The sequence below is a fragment of the Trichomycterus rosablanca genome, chromosome 17 (genome assembly GCF_030014385.1).
Source record: "Trichomycterus rosablanca isolate fTriRos1 chromosome 17, fTriRos1.hap1, whole genome shotgun sequence".
Taxonomy (NCBI): Eukaryota; Metazoa; Chordata; class Actinopteri; order Siluriformes; family Trichomycteridae; genus Trichomycterus; species Trichomycterus rosablanca.
The window spans coordinates 24,039,749-24,067,507 of NC_086004.1; the positions used below are offsets into that span (position 1 = coordinate 24,039,749).

Genomic DNA, 27,759 nt, shown 5'->3' on the forward strand with positions numbered 1-27,759 from the left:
GTTGTGTGGTACACACTTCCTGTTGTGCCTGTATTACTTTAATAAAAAGAGTATTATAAATGTGACATTAGGGCCTAAGGTGCAGTCAGAGTGCTGACAGTGTTTTGACATTATGAAGAACTTACAGTTATGGCAGGTCGCTCCGGTGTAGCCGGTGCCCGAGCAGTCACAGTAGAAATGGTCCCAGGACTGGTAGCACACTCCATCATGTTCACAGAAGTTGGGCACACACCTAGCCAGGTAAGAACATAGCTTTAATGTGATCTGAGGCCTTGTCCAATCGTTTTTAAATAATATGTCATTTAAATTATGTTTAAATTGTGTTTATCTTCTTCCATCCAATCCATTTTTTTGTTCTGGGGCATCAGAAAGGGCATTCTAGTAAAAAACTAGGTATAATAACTTAACAGACCCCATGCAGACAGAATGCCTTTGTGGCATCCCCAAAAATACACAAGCAGCCAAAATAAGGAAAAAAATATAATGGATATACCATACACAAAACAACAAACAGAGGTTGAATATTTGTTTCCCTTCATGGTACATATTGAGGCAATAAAGCTGTGCTTGACCTCAACTTCAAACCATCTGACCTGTCTCGGATACTGCAGATATCAAAGTCCAGCTGGCTGAAGTTTGCCGACTTGTCCTGCTGAATTCTGCTGAGATCGACTGGCTGATTTTTAACAGAGATGAGTCGAAGGCACCCCTGATATCCTGCGGATGGTTTCTCGCAGTCGAGCTCATTCGCCAGTGCAGGGCAACCTAAAATAACAGCATGTCTGCATTAGACTCTTCAAATGAAAGAGGACATAAGAACAGCAGCACACACTGAGCAGCTTATGCAGGTATTTAAGTAATCACACTGGAACGTAACACGCTGAGGGATTTATCAGGTTTAATTAAAACCCTGCAAGCTGAAAACAGATTACTCAGAGAAGTTTTGCAGTAATGTTTTCTCTTCATGTTGTTCCTTTTAGATGGTGAGTGGTTTGTTGATGCAGAACAAAAGAAATGGTCCAAAGAAAATAGGACTCTCTGTTGGTCTAACTGGAATGAAGTGATGTAGAAAGGCCCCTTTTATACAACCTTTAATGGCCTGCTTAACCATTCGGTTGAGCCCACTTTGAGTCAAAATTGTTGGGTAAAAATAAGCTGTATTTATTTACTCCTTGGTTGACGTGTGTTTAACTCAAAAATATTGGTAGATGACACTGTGGTTTTAAGACAACAGCCTTTCTAACCTTTACGTCAACTTGAAGCTAGCCGCTGAAAAATCATCCATAAAAGTTGTGCACTACTGTGTGCACTAGTGAAAATAGTAAAGGTTTGTTGTTGGTAAAGTCCAAAGAAATTAAGAAATATTTTTAAACATTATTTTCTTGGTGAGACCATTAAAGGGTTAAAGATATCACACGATCCATAAGGGATGGTCACCTCTGGCCTGATCAGTCTCAAAAACATTGAATTACAATGGAAATTATAACTGATTGACTGAGATGTCAGCAGACTGAGATCTATAGCTGAAGCTAAAAAGAACTGGTGGGCTTTGTGTGTTCTAATAAGCCACACGCATCAAACAACCTTTGTGGCTCATCAGTCACTCTGACGCTGTCATTCCTCTCTATTTCAGTTATCAATCAAAAGGAATGTCAAGGACCTGAACTGACCAGATCTTAAATGACTCGGACTCAAATCATGACTCGCAAAAAAAAAAAAACCTCATAAACAACAAGAGTCCCTAGCGTCAGCAAGTGTTAACATTAGTTACTTTGATAAAGCGTCGCTTCCTACTCCCTACACAGTTTGAAGTTCACTTCATTTGAACATTTTCGTTACCCTTGGATTGGAATCTCACTAAAAATGGTGGAATACCCTACATAGTGCACTTCACAGGAACAACTGGGGTGAATGGAACGCTCCTACAGAATTTGAGCTAATGGTTGAAAGAGCGCTTTCTGAACCCATTCTGATTTTAATTTTTAGTAAGAAATGCTGTTATTTGCATTTATTCAGTTTGCGTCACACAGATGACGTGGTAATGAAACGCTTGATCGGCTTTCTAACGAGTTCGTGTTTTACTTCACAACCAGGAAAAGTTTGGAGGTTTTCATTATAAGAACACATTTACAAAATAACGGATTCTATTCCTAATGGGACACACGCTTATAAATCTAAAGGTAAATAAAGGTAGGCATTGTTTATGATTTCTTTGTTGTGTTTTGGATTTTGGCTGCTGTGCCATTATTTATAGCGCGTGCCATTAAACGTATCAGTTTAAGCTTTTAACTGGTACCTTCTTGTTATGTAAAGGCACTAAGTAAAATGGCAAAATACAGTTACTAATCTGTTGTTGGTTTTTATTTGAACTTACATATTATTTGTTTATTTCTACGCTACATTTCCAAAATATGTTTTGTGTATATTATATTGACAGGTGACTTGACTCGGACTCTAGTCTAAAGACTTGTGACTTGACTCGGACTCTAGTCTAAAGACTTGTGACTTGACTCGGACTCTAGTCTAAAGACTTGTGACTTGACTCGGACTCTAGTCTAAAGACTTGTGACTTGACTCGGACTCTAGTCTAACGACTTGTAACTTGACTCGGACTCTAGTCTAAAGACTTGTGACTTGACTCGGACTCTAGTCTAAAGACTTGTGACTTGACTCGGACTCTAGTCTAACGACTTGTAACTTGACTCGGACTCTAGTCTAAAGACTTGTGACTTGACTCGTACTCTAGTCTAAAGACTTGTAACTTGACTCGGACTCTAGTCTAAAGACTTGTGACTTGACTCGTACTCTAGTCTAAAGACTTGTGACTTGACTCGTACTCTAGTCTAACGACTTGTAACTTGACTCGGACTCTAGTCTAAAGACTTGTGACTTGACTCGTACTCTAGTCTAAAGACTTGTGACTTGACTCGTACTCTAGTCTAAAGACTTGTGACTTGACTCGTACTCTAGTCTAACGACTTGTAACTTGACTCGGACTCTAGTCTAAAGACTTGTGACTTGACTCGTACTCTAGTCTAAAGACTTGTAACTTGACTCGTACTCTAGTCTAAAGACTTGTGACTTGACTCGTACTCTAGTCTAACGACTTGTAACTTGACTCGTACTCTAGTCTAACGACTTGTAACTTGACTCGGACTCTAGTCTAAAGACTTGTGACTTGACTCGTACTCTAGTCTAAAGACTTGTGACTTGACTCGTACTCTAGTCTAAAGACTTGTCACTTGACTCGGACTCTAATCTAAAGACTTGTGACTTGACCCGGACTCTAGTCTAAAGACTTGTGACTTGACTCGGACTCTAGTCTAAAGACTTGTGACTTGACTCGTACTCTAGTCTAAAGACTTGTGACTTGACCCGGACTCTAGTCTAAAGACTTGTGACTTGACTCGGACTCTAGTCTAAAGACTTGTGACTTGACTCGTACTCTAGCCTAACGACTCGTAACTTGACTCGGACTCTAGCCTAAAGACTCGTGACTTGACTCGGACTCGTATTTTGTGACTTGTGAACATCTCTGGCTGGCACACTGGTTTAACACGCTGGCACATTAGAGCCACCGACCTGGTCGGCATTCACACAAACACAATTGGCCGTGATTGACAGTCTAGCGATTTGGAGACACACTTGTCAATGCACCCTCAAGGCCAGTCCCAAAATAAGGGAGGGTTGCGTCAGGAAGGGCATCTAAGGTTAACACACCTGAGACATTCATTCTACAACAAAAATCAAATATTGTTTGAAAGTTCTTCCCAAAACTGGTGCAAAAGTTCACACAGATGTTGCAATTGTAGGTTGCTCTGCTTTGATCCTTCTGTCCTGTACATCTCAGACCAGCTCATTCAGGTTTGAGCCCGGAGGCTGCCCTGGTCATCCCATGATTTAAAGCCTGGCATCTTGTTGTTGTCCTCTGAGCTAGTTCTGACATGGCCTGGGGGTACTTTTCAGGTCATGGTCTTGTTTTTTGCTTCAGGTCACAGTCTTGCTCTAGGATGAACCAAGTGGATATAGACCAGATGGTATCACATAGTGCTGAGAGATGCTGTGGGAGCCTCTGTGGATTTAGGATTGCAGCAATTCTGTGCAAATCACAACTCAGAATAAGGCAAAAGAGCTCCAGACACACCATGCTTTGTCCTCCATATTTGAAAGTTGGTAGATAGATAGTAGTATTCCCACCACTACAAAAACATACCTCCAAGAAAGACGGTTGTTCCCTGTAGGCTAGTGGTGAAACGAATGACCTCAGTGGTAACCGGCTTTTGATTGTCGACCATCAGAAACACCTGCTGACCTTTGACCTCCACTGCAATCGAGTGCCACTGTCCATCACACAAACTCTGACCTGGTGTGGAGAGAGGAGACACTCATGTGTTGACTTGATATTAACCTCCATCCTGTGTCAATTTACAAACGAGTAAACTAGTGTGTACCTAGTTTTCTTTATACATTCATTCCTTCATTCATCTTTAACAACACACCTCATCATGGCCAGGGTCATAGTGGGGACTGGCCACGTTCACACTAGGCACAAGGCCAGATTATAACCTTGATAGGATACTATTTAAATCCAGGCCAAATATACTCATCCATTTACTTTCAGGCTTGCACCAATTTAGTGCAACCATCCCCACCCTGACCTTGAGTGTCCACATACTTTTGGCCATTTAGTGCATCAGGTATTATTAAAGCTGACACAAAATAGACTAACATATGAAGTGATTTATATCTTTATCTTACCAGCATTAATCTGAGCAGTGCGTTGTGGGATTCCTTTAAGAAAAAGCATAATCTGCCCCCCAGTGAGCTGCAGAATGAGGGAGACCGGTTTTGGGCTGCGGCTCATCGGGACGAAAAGGAGCCGGCCATCCTGATTCCACGTTCTGAACTGAAGTCGAATGGACAGTCCTTCTACTGTCGAGTCAGTGGTCAGAGCCAGAAAACTGCTAGTGCTGCTGAGAAAGGTCACCGCAACTGGCTGCGTCTCAGAGCAGGAGAACGTCACGTTACCCTGAGAGGAAGAACGAATAGAAAATGGTAGGGGGAGAAACAATGGAGGATGAAAATGGGACCAGGTGATGGTGGAGGTGAGAACAGTTAGAATTAAAGTGGCAGTGTGGATGTAAGGAAGAGTAGGAGGTGAATAGTAGATGCATTGAAGTATGACATGGGTGGAAACAGAGGAGGATAAAAAAGTGACCGATTTATGGAGAATGTGGGTGTAAAGGAGAAAGTGAAAAGGAAAAAATTGAAGGTGCTACAGTTAAATGTTTTGTCATTTAACTATAACTTAGTAAAGCAAAGAGGCTTTTAATATCTCAAAGCAACATTGATCAAGGTTACTGTCGGCTACAAAATGACTAATTTCCAGAGTTTTACCCTAAAAGCTGTCAGCATTGTGCTGTTACCTTAATACATGTATTGGTTAGCTGCAAAAACGTCAAAATCAGCCCTAATTGAGGTACAGGAAACTTGCTAGCTGCATGGGTTGAAGTTGAAGATAAAGTTTCTTTATATGTTAATCAATATTCCACTCAAGCCTGTTGTTCAGTGTTCAGCGCTAACCCGGCTGGGTTTTGACAGTAATCACAGTAACACAGTGCAGGTCTATTGTTATGATTGATAATAAGATTTAAAATCCAGCCGGATGTTTAAAACTTGTGGTTTGGCCACAGTAAGATATAGTAAGATTAAGATATGTTTTTTGTTATTAAGTGAATATTTTTTTGAATTGCATTTTACAATATTAGCTTTGGGTGGCACGGTGGCTAAGTGGGTAGCACTGTCGCCTCACAGCAAGAAGGTCCTGGGTTCGATCCCCAGGTGGGGCGGTCCGGGTCCTTTCTGTGTGGAGTTTGCATGTTCTTCCCGTGTCTGCGTGGGTTTACTCCGGGTGCTCCGGTTTCCTTCCACAATCCAAAGACATGCAAGTGAGGTGAACTGGAGATACAAAATGTCCATGACTGGGTTTGATATAACCCTGTGTGAACTGATGAACCTTGTGTAATGAGTAACCACCGTTCCTGTCATGAATGTAACCAAAGAGTAAAACAACATGACGTTAAAATCCTAATAAACAAACAAACAAACAAACAAACATTAATAGCTTAGTATGTGACACAATAGGTGTGCTTTTACTCTTTATAACGGCAAGTTTACTACCAACCGCCACCTAGGAAACATCCTACTGTTTTAATGAATAATGAAGGTCCAGGTTTACCAACATTTTGCGACTTTTCCCAAAATGCACTTCTGAAGAAGCAGCCTTAACTGACAAAGCTGTAACAATGCTAATTGCTTTTTCTTCCCAAAATATTTACTAACTGTCTAATTAAGTAAAGTTTAGTTTAGTTTACTGCCAGGAGACAGTGTTTTGGCTGACTGAAAAAAAGAAACATCTTTTAAACTGGCCTCAAAAGAAGTGTTAAGCTGGAGAGAAGGATTACACTACCTCACAGAGAGCGAGAGATAGAGAGATTCTGGTCTTTCTGTTAATTAGCCTCAAAAAAGCTTTTCTACACTTACATGCACATAGCAAGTCTGCCTTTTCACACTGTCTTGATCTTGTCATTATGCTGACAGGAAAAACTGTCACTGCAATTAAGCAGAAGTCTCTGCAGATCTCTGATTAACTGTGGGTCATGCAAGCCAGACTGTCTTAACGCAATGGGTTCTAACACATAGCAAAGAAAGAAAGTGAGGCGAGTACTCGGAGTGTTTTTACACCTCTCGATAACAGCAGAGATGTGATTGACGGGTTGTAGCTTTAGTGACAGCTATCCTTCTAGCGTGCTAATAATATGTTAAAAGTAACAAACCTACCACAGTGTAGATCTGGGGTTTGCGTCTTTTGGCCATGTCGATGATGTTGACTCCGTTGTAGTACAGGCTCTCCAGACAGCCGTGGAAATTCTCCCTCAGAAAGGTCCCGGGTTTGCCTGGCAGAGGGATTCCTCCAAAACTAAGCTTGAGTAAACACACCCAAACACACAAGCAGACGGAAGGAATCATTAACATGCCGAACACACAATGCATCGATGAATGATTCATGGCTGTATAATGAGGACCCTGTCGTAAATGTATTCATAACACCCTGTGTTTCTTACTCTGGCTCTAAAACGAACACTCGACTGAGGTTTGCTTTTGATCACCTGTACAAAGTTAAAGCCAGCTGCAGAAGTGTTTTGAGGTCAGATGAAAAGATGAAGTTATTTGGCCAAAATGACCGGAAGTTTGTATGACCTAAAAATACTTAAATGTTGGATGCAATTTGGCATTCCAACAAGACAATGGCCAAAGAACTCCTCATCAACTGCATTTCATGTCTAAATTAAACTTTTTAACCCACATTATAAAGTCCTGACCTTAACCCAATCAGGAATACATAAACTGTACTGAAAAGTCATGTTCCAGCTGGAAAACCAATTAATTTAATAAAAGGTTCAGCTAAAGTTGTACCAGAAGTTTGTTTTTAGCTCCTAAAATCAACTGATCAAGGTGAAAAGAGCTAAGGAACATGTAGACAAGCATCAGGTTAGCATCAGTTTAATAAAACTTCAAGATTTACTGCTAATAGGGATGTAACGATACACTCTACCCATGATGCGATACGATTTACAATACTGGGTTCACGATATGATTTTTCCTGATTTTTTTAAACAACATAAAATTGAAGACAAATTATGACAAAGTTTCCTTTTATTATTTCTGTTTAAAAAATACTTCTTTTATTTATCTAAATAATGAAGCCCTTTTATTTCTGAGGTAGGTACAAACTATACAAAACAATGCTGCACATTAACCTTTTTGTGTTAAAAAACTCAAATGAAAATGTAAAACAAATCCCACAATCAATGAATAAATGAATAATACAAATAAAGAAAGTATCCTCACATGAATAAATTTGGCTGGAAAATTCCAAACCTGGCAAAAATAGCGGCAGTGCCCTCTGCTGTTTAAAGTGAATATCGATTCATTTTACATGAATTAATGATTCGAATCTTGGCACATGTGCACCGATTTTTAACTGCCTTATGGTGCATCGTTACATCCCTAACTGGCAAAGTTTAGAAGTTTTTTTCAACACAGGTTCAGCATTTTGAGCGGCATGGTGGCTCAGTGGGTAGCACTGTCGCCTCACAGGGAGAAGGTCCTGGGTTTGATTCCCAGGGGGAGCGGTCTGGGTTCTTTCTGTGTGGAGTTTGCATGTTCTCCCCGTGACTGCGTGGGTTTCTTCCGAGAGCTCCGGTCTTCTTGTGAATTGGAGATACAAAATTGTCCATGAACTGAATAATCTTGTTTCTGTCAACAGAAACAGGACCTAAAAATTCTAATAAATAAATAAGGTTCAGCATTTTTGCTTCTTTATGTGTCCAAAAGGCAAGGCAGAATTGTTTTTTTTTTCTTTTTAGTTGTGATATTAGCATACTTACTTACATCTTAAAAGAAAATGTAAAAGACCCATCAGTGGAAACCTTGCCTGGTGTGTATTTCATTACTGGAGTGGCAAAGGAGAAAATAACACTTCCCTGCACCTTACTTCTTGTTGGTTGTACTTTTAATGGAATCAATATGTAATGGATTGTTGCAGGACTGGTTTAGAAATTGGGATTAGAGATCCCACATTTACTGGCTGTTGTTTTTACCGGCATTGATTTTCGACAGGAGTGAGCACTTTGTGCGCTTGACGTGTTCCGCAATGCTACAACTGCAGCATATGTGAGACTAGCACTGGTTTTCTACAACAGCAACATTACAGCAGCACTATAGAGTGGTGTGCTCATTCTGCTCAAGTAATGGGCTAACGGCCTCAGCGCTCCTCCACCCCCCCAGATCTCTTGGCCGTAGTCAAGCTATTTCAGATCATTAAATAAAACATGATAACACAAAGGAATCTAAAGTAACACATCACTTTGTACTGTCCAATATACAGTCAGACACAATTATTTAACACCCATAACATGCTTGTTTAAAAGATTTAAAACAAAATAATTCAACTAATAATAATAATAACTTTTAACTCTTGTTACTTGGTACACAAGGTGAGCAAATTTTGGTAAGATCATTTTTATTTAAACAAGCAATACAAAAGTATTTCTACAGCTCTGGGACTTCACTGAACCACAATGAGAGCTATCATCATCAAATAGGAAAGAAAACATTGACCAGTAATAAATGACTCAGAACTATATAGCCTGCGGAAAATTCCTCCAAGAACTCACAAAGCCAGAGCACATTAGTGAGGTCAGAAAAGATTTAGGCAAACATCTACAGAACTACCTTAGCTGAGGTCAGACTTCAATTAGTTAGGACGGCACGGTAGCTAAGTGGGTAGCACTGTCGCCTCACAGCAAGAAGGTCCTGGGTTCGATCCCCAGGTAGGGAGGTCCGGGTCCTTTCGGTTTAGAGTTTGCATGTTCTCCCCGTGTCTGTGTGGGTTTACTCCGGGTGCTCTGGTTTCCTCCCACAGTCCAAAGACGTGTAAAAGAGGTAAATTGGAGACACTAAATTGTCCATGACTGTGCTTGATATAACCTTGTGAACTGATGAATCTTGTGTAATGAGTAACTACCATTTCTGTCATGAATGTAACCAAAGTGTAAAACATGACGTTAAAATCCAAATAAACAAACATTTACAGTTAAAATTATGGACAATTCACACCTAACAATTGTAAACATATACAATTCAAGCAACTGAAGGTTAAAAACTCTGCTCAACATAACCAAAACAAGTTCAACCTTCAGACCAATTTTAGTGCCAATTTTAGTTTCCTCACCTGTATGTAACAGCTGAACACACTGGTGGTGTTAGTGTGAAATTGTGAGGGTTCTGTTCATGAGCTAAAGCTGAGATTGTTGACTTGTGTAGCAGGATAACAATCCAAAATACAAAAGCAACTTAAATTCTAATTTTTTCAGCCATTTGTATTACTATTATTAGTAGTAGTACTAGTACTAGTATTATTAGTGGGCCTTCAGGCTTCTTAATGGCTCATTCATTGCTCCTCTAATTGTATTAATTCCTCTTGTTGCTGGTTGTCCTCTTCCTCTTTTACCTTCAATTAACTGGTTCTTCTTATAAAGTGTCCAAAATAAGAGCGCTCTAGCTTGGTTACCTGGACTTTAAGTGAGAGGTTGGGTTTGGTCAATGATCTATCTGTTAAATTAAAGTTCCCAAATTAATTGAAACCAGTGCAGAATGCTTTGGCAAGATCTGAAATAATAAATAAGCCGTTTATGATCAAAATATAGCAGCAGGTCTTGATCTGATCTGCAAAGAAAACTTCCTTCACCGATATCAAATTATAGAAGTTATTTAACATCAATAAAAAACTAAATGTGGTGAGCACTAGTAAAAGAGGTAATTATATATAGAATTTTTGGACAGCTTTAAATGCAAGTATGCTTTATAAAATATGCAGCATTTTTAAGTTGTCTTGTGCAAAAAGATTTTTTTTTAAATGACCCAAATTCATCAAATGACAAATACGTAATAAAACGGCAACTGACCGGGGCAATAGCTTTTTCAGCAAAGGTGCTAAATTATTCAAGCATGTATAAAAAGGCTTATATCTGTCATAAATGATCAGTTTCTGTTGAGAATTGAATGCATTAATTATTTAGTCAAAAGGGGATAAGACAACAGGAAGTGTTCACATTAGTTTATAAAATAATTACTAAGTAAGGCTCAGAGAACAAATCACTCACACTACAGAGCCAAAAGTATGCTTAACTTTACTCAGACCAGCACAACACACACTAACACACCACCACCATGTCAGTGTCACTGCAGTGCTGAGAATGATCCACTACCTAAATAATACCTGCTCTGTGGGGGTCCTGACCATTGAAGAACAGCATGAAAGGGGGCTAACAAAGCATGCAGAGAAACAGATCAAGGACTACAGTCAGTAATTGTAGAACTACAAAGTGTGTGTGTAGAAACAAGGAGGTGGTTTTAATGTCATGGCTGATCGGTGTATATATATATATATGTGTGTGTGTGTGTGTGTGTGTGTGTGTGTGTGTGTGTGTGTGTTAACTGTAAAAACATGATTTAACAATATTAAAACAAAAACAATAATATTATTATTAATATTTATCATTATAACAATGATATTAGATTATCTCAATTTTTATTCATATAATTGTAGTTGCTTGGTCGGTGCATTTTAAGCACCCAAATCAAGGGATCCAGAGTTCAAATCTCAATGATGCTCTCGGCCAGTTGACTATATGCATGGACATGATTGGCTAATGATAACAGGGTGACCAAAACAGCCTAGCCAATGGGGGGTTCACTTTTCAGTGCGCTCTCAGTGCCGGTCCCAAGTCTGCATAGAAATGGGAGGGTTGAAGTGCATCTGGGGTAAAAACTGTGCCAAGTCTGGTATGTGGCAACCCTTATATACAGGAGCAGCCAAACAGGAAAAAAAAAATCTGTATTTATAATTAATATTAATATCACTACTATATTATTTCTGTATTATTATTATTGTTGTTGTTGTTGCTATTATTGTTGTTGCTGTATGATTATTCTAGTTCTTTACAGACCTTTGTGTGTTAGTTAATGAGGGATTATTTATCCATTATCTATTGATTGCTTTGGATCAGCTATAAATCCAGCAGAAGTCTGAGTAAAATAAGCTGTAATCTACAGGAAGCTTTAGGGTCATTTACTAAAACAAAGCAAAAGTGCCTCCACAAGCATTTTGATTAAAGTTTAATAAAGCAGTTCATTATGTTTAATGATGTTTATCTGAAAAAACAATTATAAGGCTGATTATGAAGTAGGCGTGAGACTCACCTCGTAATCCACCTCCAGAGAGTCCTCCTGACCCTGCATGCGAAAGTGCTGGGTTTCTTTGTCCACTGTAAAATTCACCTGCTTATTGAAACGCTCGATGAGGACCGAGTGCCAGAGATGATCATCCAGTAGACTTCCCAACATCACTGAGGCGTGTCTGCTACTCGACTGGGGTTTAGCATCATCTGTAGTCCAAAACAAACAAAAAAAACACTTAGATTTTTTCAGCAGTCAAGACATTGACAATGTTGACAACATTTTGCAAGAAAACCTGAGTAAGAAATAAAGCTAAGGATCAATTCTTAATATTTATTTATGCATTTTCTCCCTTTTTCTCCTGATTTTAGCGTAGCCAATTAGTCTTCCGCTGCTGGTGATCCCAATTCCATCCGAGGAGGGTATATTCGCCTGGCCCACGCCCCCTTTGACGCATGTGCAGTCCCTAGACCCCTTCTTATTCGCACATGCTGCGGGGGATTTGCACATGAGGCCGGATATCGCGCTTGGAGAGACACGCACCAATCTTCATGCTTCACTTCTAGGCTGCGCTTTGGGCTGCTAACCAGGGTCCTTGCACAGCTTTTGAAGACCCAGCCAATTATTAGTCTGGTCTTTGCCCACCCAGCAGACTGATGGCCAATTGTGCCTACTAGGGGGCGCCCAACCGACTGGTAGCAAAGCTGAGATTCGAACTTGCAGAGTTTAGAATCCCAACGCTGGTGTGTTAGCGGAATATCCCGCTGCGCCACCTGGATGCCAAATTATCATTTTTTATGCTTTTAATGCTTGTATAATCCTAAACACTACATAGGGTATGCATGCTGAAGTGAGTGCAAGGTCACCAGTGATGGTCACTCACTCCTACCTTGGGGCAATTTTAAATAGCCAATGTAAGAGGATTTAATAATCTGTAAGAAAACCACATGTCTGAAGGAGGGGGAGGAGGTGGCCAAAGTCCTGTGATAGATAGCACCCTGTCCAGGGTATTCTTGCCCTCTGTCCAGTGTTTCCTAGTTGAGTTAGACCTACTGCTGCCTCAACCAGGATAAAGCGGTTAAATACATAAAATGTATTATTTATATATCTATATTATTATTATTGCTTAGGACTTTATTACAAAATAAGAAATGCATGTCTCTTATTACTTCCACATTATGTATTGAGCTAGGCAGTGCAGGTTTATGCAGACTATATAAAAAACAAGATGGGTTTTAAACACCTTCTCATGGTATTGTGACTTGGCTTGCATACATCAGGAAAGCAGAGCGCTTACAGATGCTACCCCCTGTATTGGGAAGCAGCAATATAGGACAATGTCACAGCACAAAGGAGACAATAGCAATGACATCAATGCAACTTCACAGAAGAAAGCAACAGTAAACCACTTCTATGCCAAGAAAACCAAATGAACATGAACAGAAAGACTGTCGGTATAGTGCCAGAAGATTGGACTGTCATGGATAAAGCCATGCAACTTCTTATTGAGGAAGAGCTGAGGATTCCTCGGAGTACAGCGTTTGACACGGCTAGGTTGAAGCCTTTCAGATGCCTGGCTGCTGGTTGACAAGCAAAAAAAAAAGAGAATTAGAAGATGCAAAAATAAAATTGCCATCACAGCTTGGCATGTTTAACACTAGCTTGACTGAAAATGTTGCTCATTCCTGGAGATCAGTCTCCAACCCAGGACCTAGTCATTTCTCTGGATGACTCCCAGATCAGACCATCTGATAAGGCAAGAAGTCTTGGTGTTGTCCTTGATAACCAGCTGACATTCTCTCCTCATATAGCCAACATGACAAGATCATGCCGGTTCCTCTTGTACAACATCAGGAAGATTCGTCCATTTCTCTCCAGGGAAGCTACCCAGATTCTGGTGCAATCACTTGTAATCTCACGGTTGGACTACTGCAACTCCCTTCTGGCTGGAGCTCCCATGTCCACGATTAAACCCTTACAGCTCATTCAAAATGCAGCTGCCCGTCTGGTTTTTAACCAACCTAAACACTGCCACATCACCCCACTGCTGCGTTCTCTTCACTGGCTTCCTGTAGCTGCACGCATTCAGTTTAAAACACTGACGCTCGCCTACAAAGCCAAAAATGGACCAGCCCCAAGCTACCTTCGTGGCCTTATCAAACCCCGCTCTGTACCACGCAACCTCCGAGCCTCTAGTCTAGCTCGACTTGAGCCTCCATCCAGGACTAAAGGAAGACAAGCATCAAGGCTGTTCTCTGTTCTAGCGCCCAAATGGTGGAACGAACTTCCTCTGTCTGTCCGAACATCTGAGTCTCTTGCTGTCTTTAAAAAACGATTAAAAACCCATCTTTTTACTAAACACTTAGGCTGACTTGTACTTATTTACTAACATTTTGTTCCATTCTTTTCCATTTAAAAAAAAAAAAAAAAAAAAAAAAAAAAAGCAGCACTTTGGTTCTAACAGGTTTTAGCAGATTTGTGTTCTTTGACTGTTGTTTTCCTAAACTTGAGAAATGAAATGTTCACTATAGAAGCACTTCTGTAAGTCGCTCTGGATAAGAGCGTCTGCTAAATGCTAAAAATGTAAATGTAAATGTAAATGAAAATCTGAGATTCTGAGGACAAACCCCTCCTTCTACACAACCATTAGAGCGCTATCAATCCTCTTTTGTCATGCAAATGCTTGCAGATAACACACTATTCAACCCCCCCCAACGTTTATCCCAGCAAACCTGTGAGTTACCTTTTCCTAAGTAATTGCACTACAGGCAGGAAAGTCTCAATATGGCTAGATTACATGTGCCACAAAGGTGGTGGGAAACTAAGCCTTGTTATGGTCTGACCAAACTCTGAACTTTTAATTTGTGAACTTGAACTTGTGATGTACAGGAGAAAAATTTACACAGGACAAAACGTAAAGGGTTCTGAACATGTTTATTTAGCACAGGATGCGTTAGAGTTGATTTTTTTGAAAACCCTGTTAATTTTTCCCATTGGAAATCGCGCTTAGACCCAGGTCTCCAAATATGGGCATAACGAGGACTACAGAATGACGCACGACTTCAGTGGTCTATTGATCTAAGAAAGCAATAAACTAAAAAAGCAAATAGTGGGGTTTAATGCAAATAACCAATAAAGTATAAAATGTCCTGTCACACTTGTTAGAGATCTCGGACTAACTACAGAATTTCTTTATTAATTTCTATATGAAATTGAGAAACCAAGGACACTAATTAGTGCATTTTGTCTAAGTATGAATCATGGTAAGCTAAAGCTATAAAATAAATAGCAAAAAGAGAAGACAGGCCAAAATCAACAAGAATAAAGATCTTTTCAGTGTACTAAACCAAATGTAATGGTTTGTCTCTCCAAACAAAGATCAGTCTTTGGTCTTCTCTGTGGTTCTGTATAGATGTCAAAGCTAGACAATAAAAAAGCAGAACATGCACATTATGAAAAGAACCAATTCACCAATTCATTGAAAAAGTGCAGTGGGAGCTCAGTGGTTAAGGTACTGGACTGGTAATCATGAGGTTCACCATCGCCAATTGCCACTGTTGGGCCCTTAACCCTCAATTGCTTGAATTGTATTCAGTGATAACGGATAAAAGCGTCTGCTAAATGCTGAAAATGTAATATAAATGGGAAAGCCAATTATGCCTGAAGGAGCTAAAAATAAAAAAGGAAGAGGACGGCCAGCAACAAGATGAATGGATGGATACAATTAAAGGAACAGTGACGAGCCTCTAATATGATCTAGACATTCTAGAGGAACACTATCAATATGGTCACCTGGAGCCTGAATCAACACAACAACAGTTTCTTTACTGATGATGAGAAGAACAAACAAAAAAGCTGAAGTTGCTTGTGTAAGAAAAAAAAAACTCACAGCCTTAGTGACAGCTAATCCTTGTCAATTCTATGCAAAAGACCGTACGCGTGTCTAAATGTGTGTGTGCGTATGTGTGACAAGTTGCTATAGCAACAGCTTCTATTCTTGTAGCGTTGGTGAATGTGAATGTCTGAGCATTAAAATCTTGTCACTGTAAACATCAGGACTCACTGCCATGCTCACCTCACACTGTCTTACTAAGTCATTCATTTGCTTTTCCTGTTCCTCTCATCAAATCAGTCTACTGTTATCTCTTTCACTTTATTTCTACATGATACGTTTTAGATCCACTTTTCATCTCTCTGCTCTTTTCCTTTTTTGGATTTAAACCTTAATTTTAAACTCATCAAAAGGAAAAAAAAGGAATTACTGAAAAATAAATCTTGGCGATAAAGCAGCCCAAACATTCACTACTAAAATTCAATGAGCTAATTAGCTGGGATAGAATTATATACATTATTATTAAGTGATGTCTAGCTGATTCCATTTTCTGGCGATCGTAGGGACAGTGTTTCCTATCATCCATCCCATCTTTCCAAAACATCCTATCTTGAGGCTTCTTAATGTGTCTTCATTGTTCCTCTTATTGTGTCCATCCATCTTGTTGCTGGCCATCCTCTTCCACTTTTACCCTCAACTCTTCCAAGCATAAACTGTCCATTCCAAAATTTTGGTTTATTTCATAATGTGCCCAAAATAAAAAAGCCATAGGGTGTGTTCAAAAACCTAGTGAGCTACCTTGCTGTCTTACTGCCTACATAGATATGATTCTAATAAGTCATTGACTAATAAGGCAGGTTTATTCGAACGCACTTAGCGAGTCCATCAGTTTTCACTTACTAAGCTAACTAACACCAATGGGATGAGGTGGCACAACACGCTAGCATGTCAACTAACATCTCCCTCCGTGTACCGAAAACGGTTAAATTCGTTGACAAGCCTGAATTTGCAAATAATTATTTTTTTCTGTGAGAAAAGTTGTGCCGCACTGAATGCTGGGATTGCCTTCACCGTTAAGGCAACATCGGATGCTCACTCGTTCCTGAGTCAAAATAGAGTTCAGATTTAAGGTGCCTTAGTAGACATCATTTGAAGGAATCTAGGCCTACTTCTCGGCAGCACGCGTAGGATGACGTAAAATGCTGTCTATGTAGCGAGCTTCCTAGGTTTTTGAACACACACATAGTGTGGTTATATGAGATTCGTGTGATCTTAGGTTTGTTTGTTGTGGATCCATTTGTTTGCTTTCCAGTGAGCTCTCAAAAGTCTTTGTCAGCACCAAGGTGTAGTCATCAATACTCCTCATGTCCAGTTTTTCAGTGCCAACAACAGACAATATAAACAGAAGACTCTAGTCTGGATAGTTTCTTTGTTTGGATGGAAAAATCTTTACACCTGAGGATCTTTTACATTTGCTTTATTTTTGTCTACTGAATCCTTGACAATTAATACCACTTGGACGTCTTCTTCATCAATGGTGATTAGTCTTTTCTGTTATCATGACTTTGTCTTCTTCATACTGAACTGAAGAGCTTTTAGGTCTTCCAGATTTTCTGCTAGAAGTGCTGTACCATCCACATATTAAACGCTATTGATGTTTCCTTCACCAATCTTCCTCCAGTCCTGCATCTTTTATTCTATGATCCACTTACAGGTCGAACAAGGATAAACAGAGGCAGAATGCAGCAACTGCTTTGCCAGTCTGTAGCCACTCTGTCATTCTTTCAAGACTGTGGCTTGTTAATCTCATATATCTATAAATCATTTCACTTGTTTAAGGGTGAGCGACTAAGCAGACATCACTGGTCATTGTGGGGTTGGGTTCTGGGTTGGTTAAAAGGATGTCCGAACAGCCTAGCCATTGGGAGGTGCATGCCCATAGCCAGTCCTAAGCCGAATAAAATAGTAGTAGGAGTAGGAGTGTAATGTTAGGAAGCGCAGTGGTGTAAAATCGTGCTAAATCAGGTATGCAGAGGAATGATCCGCTGTGGCGACCCCTAATACAGGGGCAAATGAAAGAAAAGAGAAGAAAAGAGAAGCCAGTTTTTTTGTGCTTGCTTATTAAGCTGTCACGGTCAGGTTCATCATCTTTCACCCTCATCCTCATCCCCAATTTACTTTCTCCCAGTGTACCACTTTCCACCCCCCACATACAATCTCTTTTCAATCTCTATTACTTTTTATTCATCCGCTCATTTTTTCCCCACTCTTTCAACAGCCAGCATTTCTTTTCATTTCTTCCCTCTGCTTTTACACTTTTTGCCTTTCTGAATCTCTACCATCACGCACTAGTGGTGGGCAGATCGATCCAAATATCGATATTATCAACACCAACAGTGGTATTGGAATTGGATTGACACTAGTATGATGGGACCGATACATCAGTTTTACTTTTTCTCTGCAACATTCAGCACGTTTCTCCTGTTTCATCAGAAAGTAAAGACCATGTGTGTACAGAGACCGCTCCTCTTACATCTAACATGCACACATTACTCCTCCCCTCCTGATCTGCTGTGTTTTGTTGTGGTACCGTCACATTATTATGTTGGTGCGTTGGTAGGCATTGGAAGATTGTAAGTTTTTGAATACTTTGCTTTGCAGAAACAGAAATAGGATCAATTTTATGGAAATAATAGAGCAAACTATACGAACGTAAAGTACGGACGCACCATAAGCACTTTGTGTATCCTACGCAAATGAATCACAGCATGCGTAGTGAGACTTTTATTCCGTGTTTTGGTGAATGAGAGCTCTTTTCTGTTGACTTTGTGTTGATAATTGTAAACAGAATAGCATCGATTTTTTATTTTAAATTACAAGGACACATACTGTATATTCAGTCACTATTAAAAATGTACAAATTTATTCACCCAGCAAAATCAACTATGTGGTATGACTTTGTCGCTTGGTGGTGATACGCCATGATGGTAATGTTGTGAGAAAGTAAAGCACCAGAAACAAGAAATCGAACCGCTTTAAACAACTGAATTCATTTACAACCATACTGAGAGCAGCTACTTACAAAAAATGTATGTATTACAATATTACACTTAAAGGTCATGATTCATTCAGATTTAGCAATTTGATGATGCATTTACCTTAATTATTAAAAAATATTGATATCAGTATCTGTATTGGCAATACTGGCCCTGTATTTACTTGGTATCGGATGGATACTAAATTTTGCAGCATCACACACCACTATCACACACCGTCTCATCTTTCTCCTCCTGTATTTTTTCTTTTTCATTTTTATCTAATCCAGCAGTTCATTCTTTTACTCTCCTAACAACGCCATTCTGCTCATCTCATGCTCTTACTCTTCCTAATGTTTTTCAATTTTACCCTCTTCAGTCTTTTTAGTCTTTCTCTCTCCCCTCTTGTTCATCTTTCTCATTTCTATTACCTCATTCACCACCTCATCCCTAATGTTTCTCTCGGTCCCTCTCTAGTTCTCTATTTTCAACTTTCAGTTTCTCCAGTCTTTATTTTTTTACATTCTCCATCCGTTTCCCAGAGTCTCTTTACTCTTCTGAAAACTGTTCTGTTTATTTATTTTTTGAGTTCTTCCCCTCATGAATCTTTTTAGACTTTGTCCATTCTCATTTCATTACACTTTCCTTATGTTCCCCTTAAATGAGCCTCTTCTGAGTTTCCTATATGTTCTTTTCCATTATCTTATTCCCCTCTCATTCTTTTCCTCTCTTAACAGTCTGTAGGTCTCATCTGTGCATCTTTTTCCCTCCTCTTTTCTACATTACTATCCAGTATCTCTGAATCTCTACTTTTATCTCTTTTGCTCTTGTTACCTCTCCAACTCCAACTTTCTTTCATTTTTTTTCTCAAACCTTGAAGTACTAGATGCACCCTCATATCCTTATCTCCCATTCTCTTTTACTGTTCCTTATCAGTCTGTCCTCCTGCCCGTATCATTTTTCTTTTCACTCGATTCCTTTCTGTATTTTTTCCTCCAACTATCTCACTCATATTCTTCACCCTGTCATTCTTATCTCCGTCTTTCACTTCCTCACGACTGTCTCTTTTCTTCTCACTTACATTCTGCATCTTTTGTTATCAGCTGTCATTTCACTTCACCTGATTTACATTTCCTGCCACCGGTTAATCCTGGTCAGGGTCACTGTGTTTCTGGTTTTCAAGAAATCACTGAGCACAAAGCAGTAACTGCACCCTGCACAGGACGCCAATCTAACTACCCACTGTGACACCGTGACACCCATGGTTAGCCTGATTTAGTTCACCTGATTTAAAAGCAGCTCTTTAACACTACATTGTTTAATTAGTATATTATTTAATCTCTTACTTAAACAGATCATTTAAGAGAGATGTAAGATATGTATATATAACTCTTAAATAGCAATTTAATGGAGGCATTAACATGTTCTTCGTATAAAGCAGGAACACAATGTAATTTAAAAAAATTAAAAAGGGCCGATTTGTATATTACTAAACATAATTTATAATATGTAGCATGTATGCTATGGACAGCAGGTAGTGTGGGAGCACATCTTCAACCAGAGCCTGGAAAACTGGGCTCAAAAACAAAAGAAGGAGAAATAGCTATTCTAAATAAGCCCTATTTGTGAGAGCTCTACTTGTGTGTTAGTCTGAGATCCCCAAATATTGACTGAAGCCCTGTTCTAATCAGGATAATGCAGTTATGTAAAAAAATAAAACTAAATAATGTACAAGGGCCATTCCACTAAATGAGCGTGTAGTAACACGATGAAACGGAACTTATTTCTAGTAACACACATACTTAACTACTCAGAATGTGTTCTGATCAATCTCAGGCAACTGTGTTTAATTTTTACAGGGTTTCTAAGTGGAAGATGGTTGCAGCATGGAGCTCATACTAAAAGCCTGAGAACACTTATCAAAAAAAATATTTTTTAAATAAAAAACTAAAAAGAATTTAGGTAACAGGAATGTACGTTGAGATTAATCTTCTCTGTCAGAGTTACAATATTATCAAACATACGGGGAGGAGTGGGGGGCTTACTTTAGGTCACATGGGTCAAACTCAAGGTCCGCGGGCCAAATCCGGCCCGCCACATCATTAACAAGCCTAAAAGACGTATGATTGTCTTAAAATACACTGTAAAATCGTACATAAACTGCATCTCCCACAATGCAAGCCAATTTTGTGACCCGCAAAGCGACCGCATCCCACCACTAGATGGTAGTGTTTCCACATAAGCATTTAACTGAGGCGGTTTTCTAACAAGTGATGTTGAGAAATATTTACAAATAATCCCAAAATGTACAAGAAGAGAAAATTGAAGCAGAAGGAGGAGAATTTAATAAAAGATGAGAAAGTGAATACAAGTTTGTGCTTCAAGAAGAAAAACCGGGACGTCTCGTGTTATGAGGCCGCGTCTGTGCTAAGGTAGTAAATGTAGATACAAATTATAAATATACAGTATAAATTTGGCATTTTGACACCAAACACAGAATTTAGCCTCCAAGAAAAACAACAAATTGTCCAAGACTTAAAAGGCAGACTGCACCATAATGCAAATGTGGCAGTTTTGGAGATGCTCTGACCCAGTCATCTAGCCATCACAATTTGGCCTAGAGATGCATGAGTACCGATACTGGTATCGGGTATTTGCCCGATACTGCGCTCATTAACTTGTACTCGTACTCACAAACCAGGCTCCGATACTAAACATCCGATACCGTGTGCCTAGTGCACGTTGCTGCGTTATGCCTAGTTCACACTACACGACTTTCTGATTTGCCAGGTCGCTGTACAGTTCACACTACACGACTGAATCTTTTGCACTCTGGAGTCTTTCAGTCAGTGTGTATTTCACACTAAACGACTGATCGGTGATAGGGGGGTTGCACACTACACGATCTATCACCAACTGGAATCTCAGGCGAGCTTCTCTGGTCTCCCAAACTATGTTGTTTTTTTCACAAAAACATTCATGAGAAGTGATGAGGGGTTTAATGATACCACGTCCAAAAATGCACGTCAACAAGTAGCGAGTGATCAAAGTGTTTGTGTGCTGATGTGCAGCGTAAAATCAAAGAGGAAAAATAAATGGCAACACGAACAGTATGGATTGTTCTATAGTAAGTTGGAGGTTAATAAATATTTTTGCAATGCAGTGTTGGTGTTATGTTTTGTAGAGGATCAAATCAGAAATACTGTAAAACTATATTAAGCCCCTGTCCCACCTGTTTACACTCCTCTCCTGCGTTTCCCCTCACACCGTATCCTGCGTTCTTGAGAGCCGAGTTTTGATCGCCGAGCGAACACCGAGTTGCTCCCGAGCCGGCAAATCTAGCGCCGAGCTCGGGAGCAACTCGGCGTTCGCTCGGCGATCAAGAGCCGAGTTTTGTGAACTATCCAACAACTCGATCCGACCGGCTCACCGAGCGTCAGATATCCGGTGTGAGGGGAAACGCAGGAGAGGAGTGTAAACAGGTGGGACAGGGGTTTAATATAGTTTATATCAGAATACACCGGCACACACACACACACGTTTTACAGTATTTCTGACCTGATCGTTCTCTACAAAACATAACAACAAAACACCGACATTGCAAAAATATTTATTAACCTCCAACTCACTACAGAACAATCCATGCTATTCGTGTTGCCAAATCAACTCAGATTCATTTATTTTTCCTCCTTGATTTCATCACATCAGCGCACAAACACTTTGATCTCTCGCTACTTGTTGACGTGCATTTTTGGACGTGGTGTCATTAAACTTCTCGTCACTTCTCACGTGTGTTCTTGTTTAAAAAAAAAAACGGTATTCTAAATAGGTATTGGTATCGGTATCGGCAAGTACAAAAATACATGTACTTGTACTCATACTCGGTTGGGAAAAAATGGTATCGATGCATCCCTAATTTGGCCCTTGTCAAACTCGCTCAAATCCTTACGCTTGTTCATTTTTCCTGCTTTCAACATCAACTTTGAGGATAAAATGTTCACTTGCTGCCTAATATATCCCACCCACTAACAGGTGCCGTGATGAAGAGATAATCAGTGTTATTCACTTCACCTGTCACTGGTCATAATGGTATGCCTGTAATGTTATGTTCTCATCCCTATTTCTTTCCTGCTTTCTACTCCTGCCTCATCCCTGTTCTTTTTTTCTTCTTCCTCATGTCGGCTAAGAACCTACCCAGGTTGAGATGCAGAGCGAGTCTTCCTTTCTGAAGCTCCAGGGTGATGTAGTCTCCTCTCTGGCTCTCTCCATGAAGCAGGACGCCGTTGGCTTGCCTGCTGCGGAAGCGCACTGAGATTACATTCTTCACTGTACTTGTCGATTTCTGATTAAAGCGGTAGAGGAGGGCACTGTGTCCATCGAACTCTGCCACGTCTGACTCTGAGGAGCACACAAACACATGACTGAGAGGTGACAGATTAGATCTAATTAATAGTGAAATCATACTGAACTTAAACACAATGGTACTGCAGTCTGGTCAGGATTTCTAAGCAAATAAGTATTGGACAGATCAAAGAAGAAATCTTAAACCGGGTAGAAAGTTTAAGCACACAGACTTTAGACAGTGATTTAAGAAAAGAAAAATGTCTTTTGATGTCTTTGTTTGTTTGTTTGTTTATTAGGATTTTAACGTCATGTTTTACACTTTGGTTACATTCATGACAGGAACGGTAGTTACACATTACACAAGATTCATCAGTTCACAAGTTTATATCAAACACAGGCATGGACAATTTAGTATCTCCAATTCACCTCACTTGCACATCTTTGGACTGTGGTAAGAAAACCGGAACACCCGGAGTAAACCCACACAGACAGGAAGAACATGCAAACTCCACCTGGGGATCGATCCCAGGACCTTTTGCTGTGAGGCAACAGTGCTACCCATTTAGCCACCGTGTGAGAGTTTGAATGGGCTGCTCAAAGTTGCTGCCCAACAAACCAGATAAAACATACTGCAGTCTAATAAAGACTTATTCTACATGGCTTATCTGGGTGCCTAATATTTCTATACATTCTTAAATATGTACAGAAACATCCTGCAGTCTAATAAAGACTCGTTGTGACCGTAACTGCTGCTTAACATGGCTCATCTGGGTGCCTAATATTTCTATACATTCTTAAACATGTATAGAAACATACTGCAGCTGAAGTATTACAGAGTAATAAAGTCAGTATCTTCAGGTTGACTTCATATCATTGTGAAGTCTTTGCTTCAACTGTGAGGATAAAAGTCAAACACGTCTACAGTGTGTCAACCGTCTAAAAGTGAAGTGTTGTCAGTTAATTCTTTGCTGACTGTCATGCAAGTCTTGCAAAAATAATTGAAGCTAAAAGGAGTGAGGAGAGGAATAAGAAAGTCACGGCAGATAGTCTCACACCTCTTGACGTCTACACTGAACAAAAGGTTTTTGCTCTGAATGCAAAAAAGAAAGAAAATACTTCAAGAATCTTCAAATCCTTTAAAAATTTGGATTTTACTCTCTCATGCACACACACACACACACACACACACACACACATATATATATATATATATATACACACACAGTATACATCTTTTTTGTACAGTCACCTTCCGATGTATTTTTCCCAGCATCGTACCAACTACTTAATGCCATCAGCAATAAAGATTTTTGGTTGAGCGCGTAGCCACTGATGCACCGCTGCTTTCACATTATCATCACATGAAAATCTTCTTCCCCTTAAAGCTTCTATGAGTGTCCGAACAGGTGAAAATCAGATGGCACTAAATCCAACTATACGCGTCTCTCAGTCTCTTAGTCTCTCAGACACGACCAATAACCGCTCCCCCCACCCTCATTGTTTCCAACCAAAATATAAAAGTTTTTTAAAGATCCCTCATACACATATGTGTGTGTGGTGTGTGTGCGTCTGTGTATGTATAGAAAGAGAGAGAGAGTAAAATCCACATTTTAATAATGTGTATGTGTGTGTATGTGTATATGTGTTTGTGTGTACAGTGTATCACAAAAGTGAGTACACCCCTCACATTTCTGCAGATATTTAAGTATATCTTTTCATGGGACAACACTGACAAAATGACACTTTGACACAATGAAAAGTAGTCTGTGTGCAGCTTATATAACAGTGTAAATTTATTCTTCCCTCAAAATAACTCAATATACAGCCATTAATGTCTAAACCACCGGCAACAAAAGTGAGTACACCCCTTAGTGAAAGTTCCTGAAGTGTCAATATTTTGTGTGGCCACCATTATTTCCCAGAACTGCCTTAACTCTCCTGGGCATGGAGTTTACCAGAGCTTCAAAGGTTGCCACTGGAATGCTTTTCCACTCCTCCATGACGACATCACGGAGCTGGCGGATATTCGAGACTTTACGCTCCTCCACCTTCCGCTTGAGGATGCCCCAAAGATGTTCTATTGGGTTTAGGTCTGGAGACATGCTTGGCTAGTCTATCACCTTTACCCTCAGCCTCTTCAATAAAGCAGTGGTCATCTTAGAGGTGTGTTTGGGGTCATTATCATGCTGGAACACTGCCCTGCGACCCAGTTTCTGGAGGGAGGGGATCATGCTCTGCTTCAGTATTTCACAGTACATATTGGAGTTCATGTGTCCCTCAATGAAATGTAACTCCCCAACACCTGCTGCACTCATGCAGCCCCAGACCATGGCATTCCCACCACCATGCTTGACTGTAGGCATGACACACTTATCTTTGTACTCCTCACCTGATTGCCGCCACACATGCTTGAGACCATCTGAACCAAACAAATTAATCTTGGTCTCATCAGACCATAGGACATGGTTCCAGTAATCCATGTCCTTTGTTGACATGTCTTCAGCAAACTGTTTGCGGGCTTTCTTGTGTAGAGACTTCAGAAGAGGCTTCCTTCTGGGGTGACAGCCATGCAGACCAATTTGATGTAGTGTGCGGCGTATGGTCTGAGCACTGACAGGCTGACCCCCCACCTTTTCAATCTCTGCAGCAATGCTGACAGCACTCCTGCGCCTATCTTTCAAAGACAGCAGTTGGATGTGACGCTGAGCACGTGCACTCAGCTTCTTTGGATGCCAACGCGAGGTCTGTTCTGAGTGGACCCTGCTCTTTTAAAACGCTGGATGATCTTGGCCACTGTGCTGCAGCTCAGTTTCAGGGTGTTGGCAATCTTCTTGTAGCCTTGTCCATCTTCATGTAGCGCAACAATTCGTCTTTTAAGATCCTCAGAGAGTTCTTTGCCATAAGGTGCCATGTTGGAACTTTCAGTGACCAGTATGAGAGAGTGTGAGAGCTGTACTACTAAATTGAACACACCTGCTCCCTATGCACACCTGAGACCTAGTAACACTAACGAGTCACATGACATTTTGGAGGGAAAATGACAAGCAGTGCTCAATTTGGACATTTAGGGGTGTAGTCTCTTAGGGGTGTACTCACTTTTGTTGCCGGTGGTTTAGACATTAATGGCTGTATATTGAGTTATTTTGAGGGAAGAATAAATTTACACTGTTATATAAGCTGCACACAGACTACTTTTCATTGTGTCAAAGTGTCATTTTGTCAGTGTTGTCCCATGAAAAGATATACTTAAATATCTGCAGAAATGTGAGGGGTGTACTCACTTTTGTGATACACTGTATATGTGCATGTGTATATGTGTATGTATATATACACACATACGTATATACACACATACACATACAGTATATATGTGTTTGGCTTGCTAGGTCACCACCTCACAGAAAGAAGGTCCTGGGTACACCAGGTGGAGTGGTTGGGTCCTTTCTGTGAGGAGTTTGCATGTTCTCCCTGTGTCCATGTGGTTGCTCTGGTGTGTCTGATTTCACATTCAAATTATGATTCAATTATTCAGAGAATTATGGGTAAAAAGTAAAATTACTGAAAGTATAATTATTGAAAATCAAATCTATGTTAAGAGGTCTGAATACGTTGTGATTCTCATATTTGCTCATTTTAATAGTAATGTACTGTAAGTACTGTTATTTTTTGCTGTTTAAGAATAGATATGATTAGGTGTGTGTGAAATCTTACTGTAACCGCAGCCATAGATCTCCAGTCTGAGTCCCATTCCTCCTGCAGGGTTTCCTTCAAGTGGCAGGATTCGTAGAAATCGAGTTCTGATGGAGTGGAGGAGTTTGTGATGGACCACCGAGTCTGAGTCTGTATTTCCTGGGAACGTCTGCACACATAATTTGACAGATTGCTCACGAATCCCACTGTAACTCATACACTCTACTGCAAAATACCATATACTTCTGTTTCCAGTATATATATATATATAAATACACTGCAAGCAAAAAAAAAGTACCTTTGCCCATAACTTCGGCAAATGTTGATTATTTTTCAAAATTCCTTCACTGTTGCAGCGCCAGATCATGATGAATAATTCTGACTGACGATTGGCTAAGCCCAGCTTCCCTAGAATTTTGACGTCTTGACTGATGGGTCTGAGGTTCGTCCTCCTGGCTGAGTACCAGTTCTTGAACTTGTGCTATGCTTGAAATTCTATCAATCTATATTTTAGTTTTTATGTTTGTTACTGCCAGGACGTTTAGGATTGCTCCTGTGTTTTCTTGGGTGAGGGTTTCTTTAACAGTTTCAGTATGTGTAGTTGTTCCAAAAGTAAAATCACATCATTGTTGTGTCAAACAGTGAAAGAATTTAAAAGCTGATTAATAAATGTATTATATGAACGCAATTATATTCTTTTAACATTGCAGCAACAGTTTAGGAAAGGCCCTGTCCTGTTCCAGAATGACTGTGCCCCTATGCACAAAGGAAGATCTATAAAGACATAAAGAAAAGCCTGGTTTAAAGAAACTCCAGTGTTCCGCACAGAGCCCTGACCTCAACCCCACTGAACAGCTTTGGTATGTACTGAAACATTCATCTAGACTTTTTCGACCAACATCAGTGCCCAGTCATACAAATGCTCTTTAGACTGAATGGGCACAAATTCCTACAGACATGATTTAAAGACTGGTGAGAAGCTGTTGTTATAGCTGAAAAGATCACATGGATGTCACTCTATTTTAATACTATTTGTTTTTAAAATGGAATGTCCAA

General features: G+C 39.9%; 1 protein-coding gene across 1 annotated transcript in view; it reads right to left on the reverse strand.

Moving 5' to 3' along the window:
- cntnap5l (contactin associated protein family member 5 like) overlaps positions 1–27,759 on the reverse strand; it is a 144,858-nt gene that overhangs the window by 37,065 nt on the left and 80,034 nt on the right. Inside the window, exons 4-11 of the mRNA XM_063012337.1 lie at positions 26,725–26,872; positions 22,864–23,067; positions 11,827–12,011; positions 6,841–6,984; positions 4,759–5,029; positions 4,214–4,363; positions 594–765; positions 126–232 (exon numbers count right to left, since the gene is read on the reverse strand). Coding sequence (XP_062868407.1) covers positions 126–232; positions 594–765; positions 4,214–4,363; positions 4,759–5,029; positions 6,841–6,984; positions 11,827–12,011; positions 22,864–23,067; positions 26,725–26,872 — 1,381 coding nt within the window. The remainder of the gene's footprint in view (positions 1–125; positions 233–593; positions 766–4,213; positions 4,364–4,758; positions 5,030–6,840; positions 6,985–11,826; positions 12,012–22,863; positions 23,068–26,724; positions 26,873–27,759) is intronic.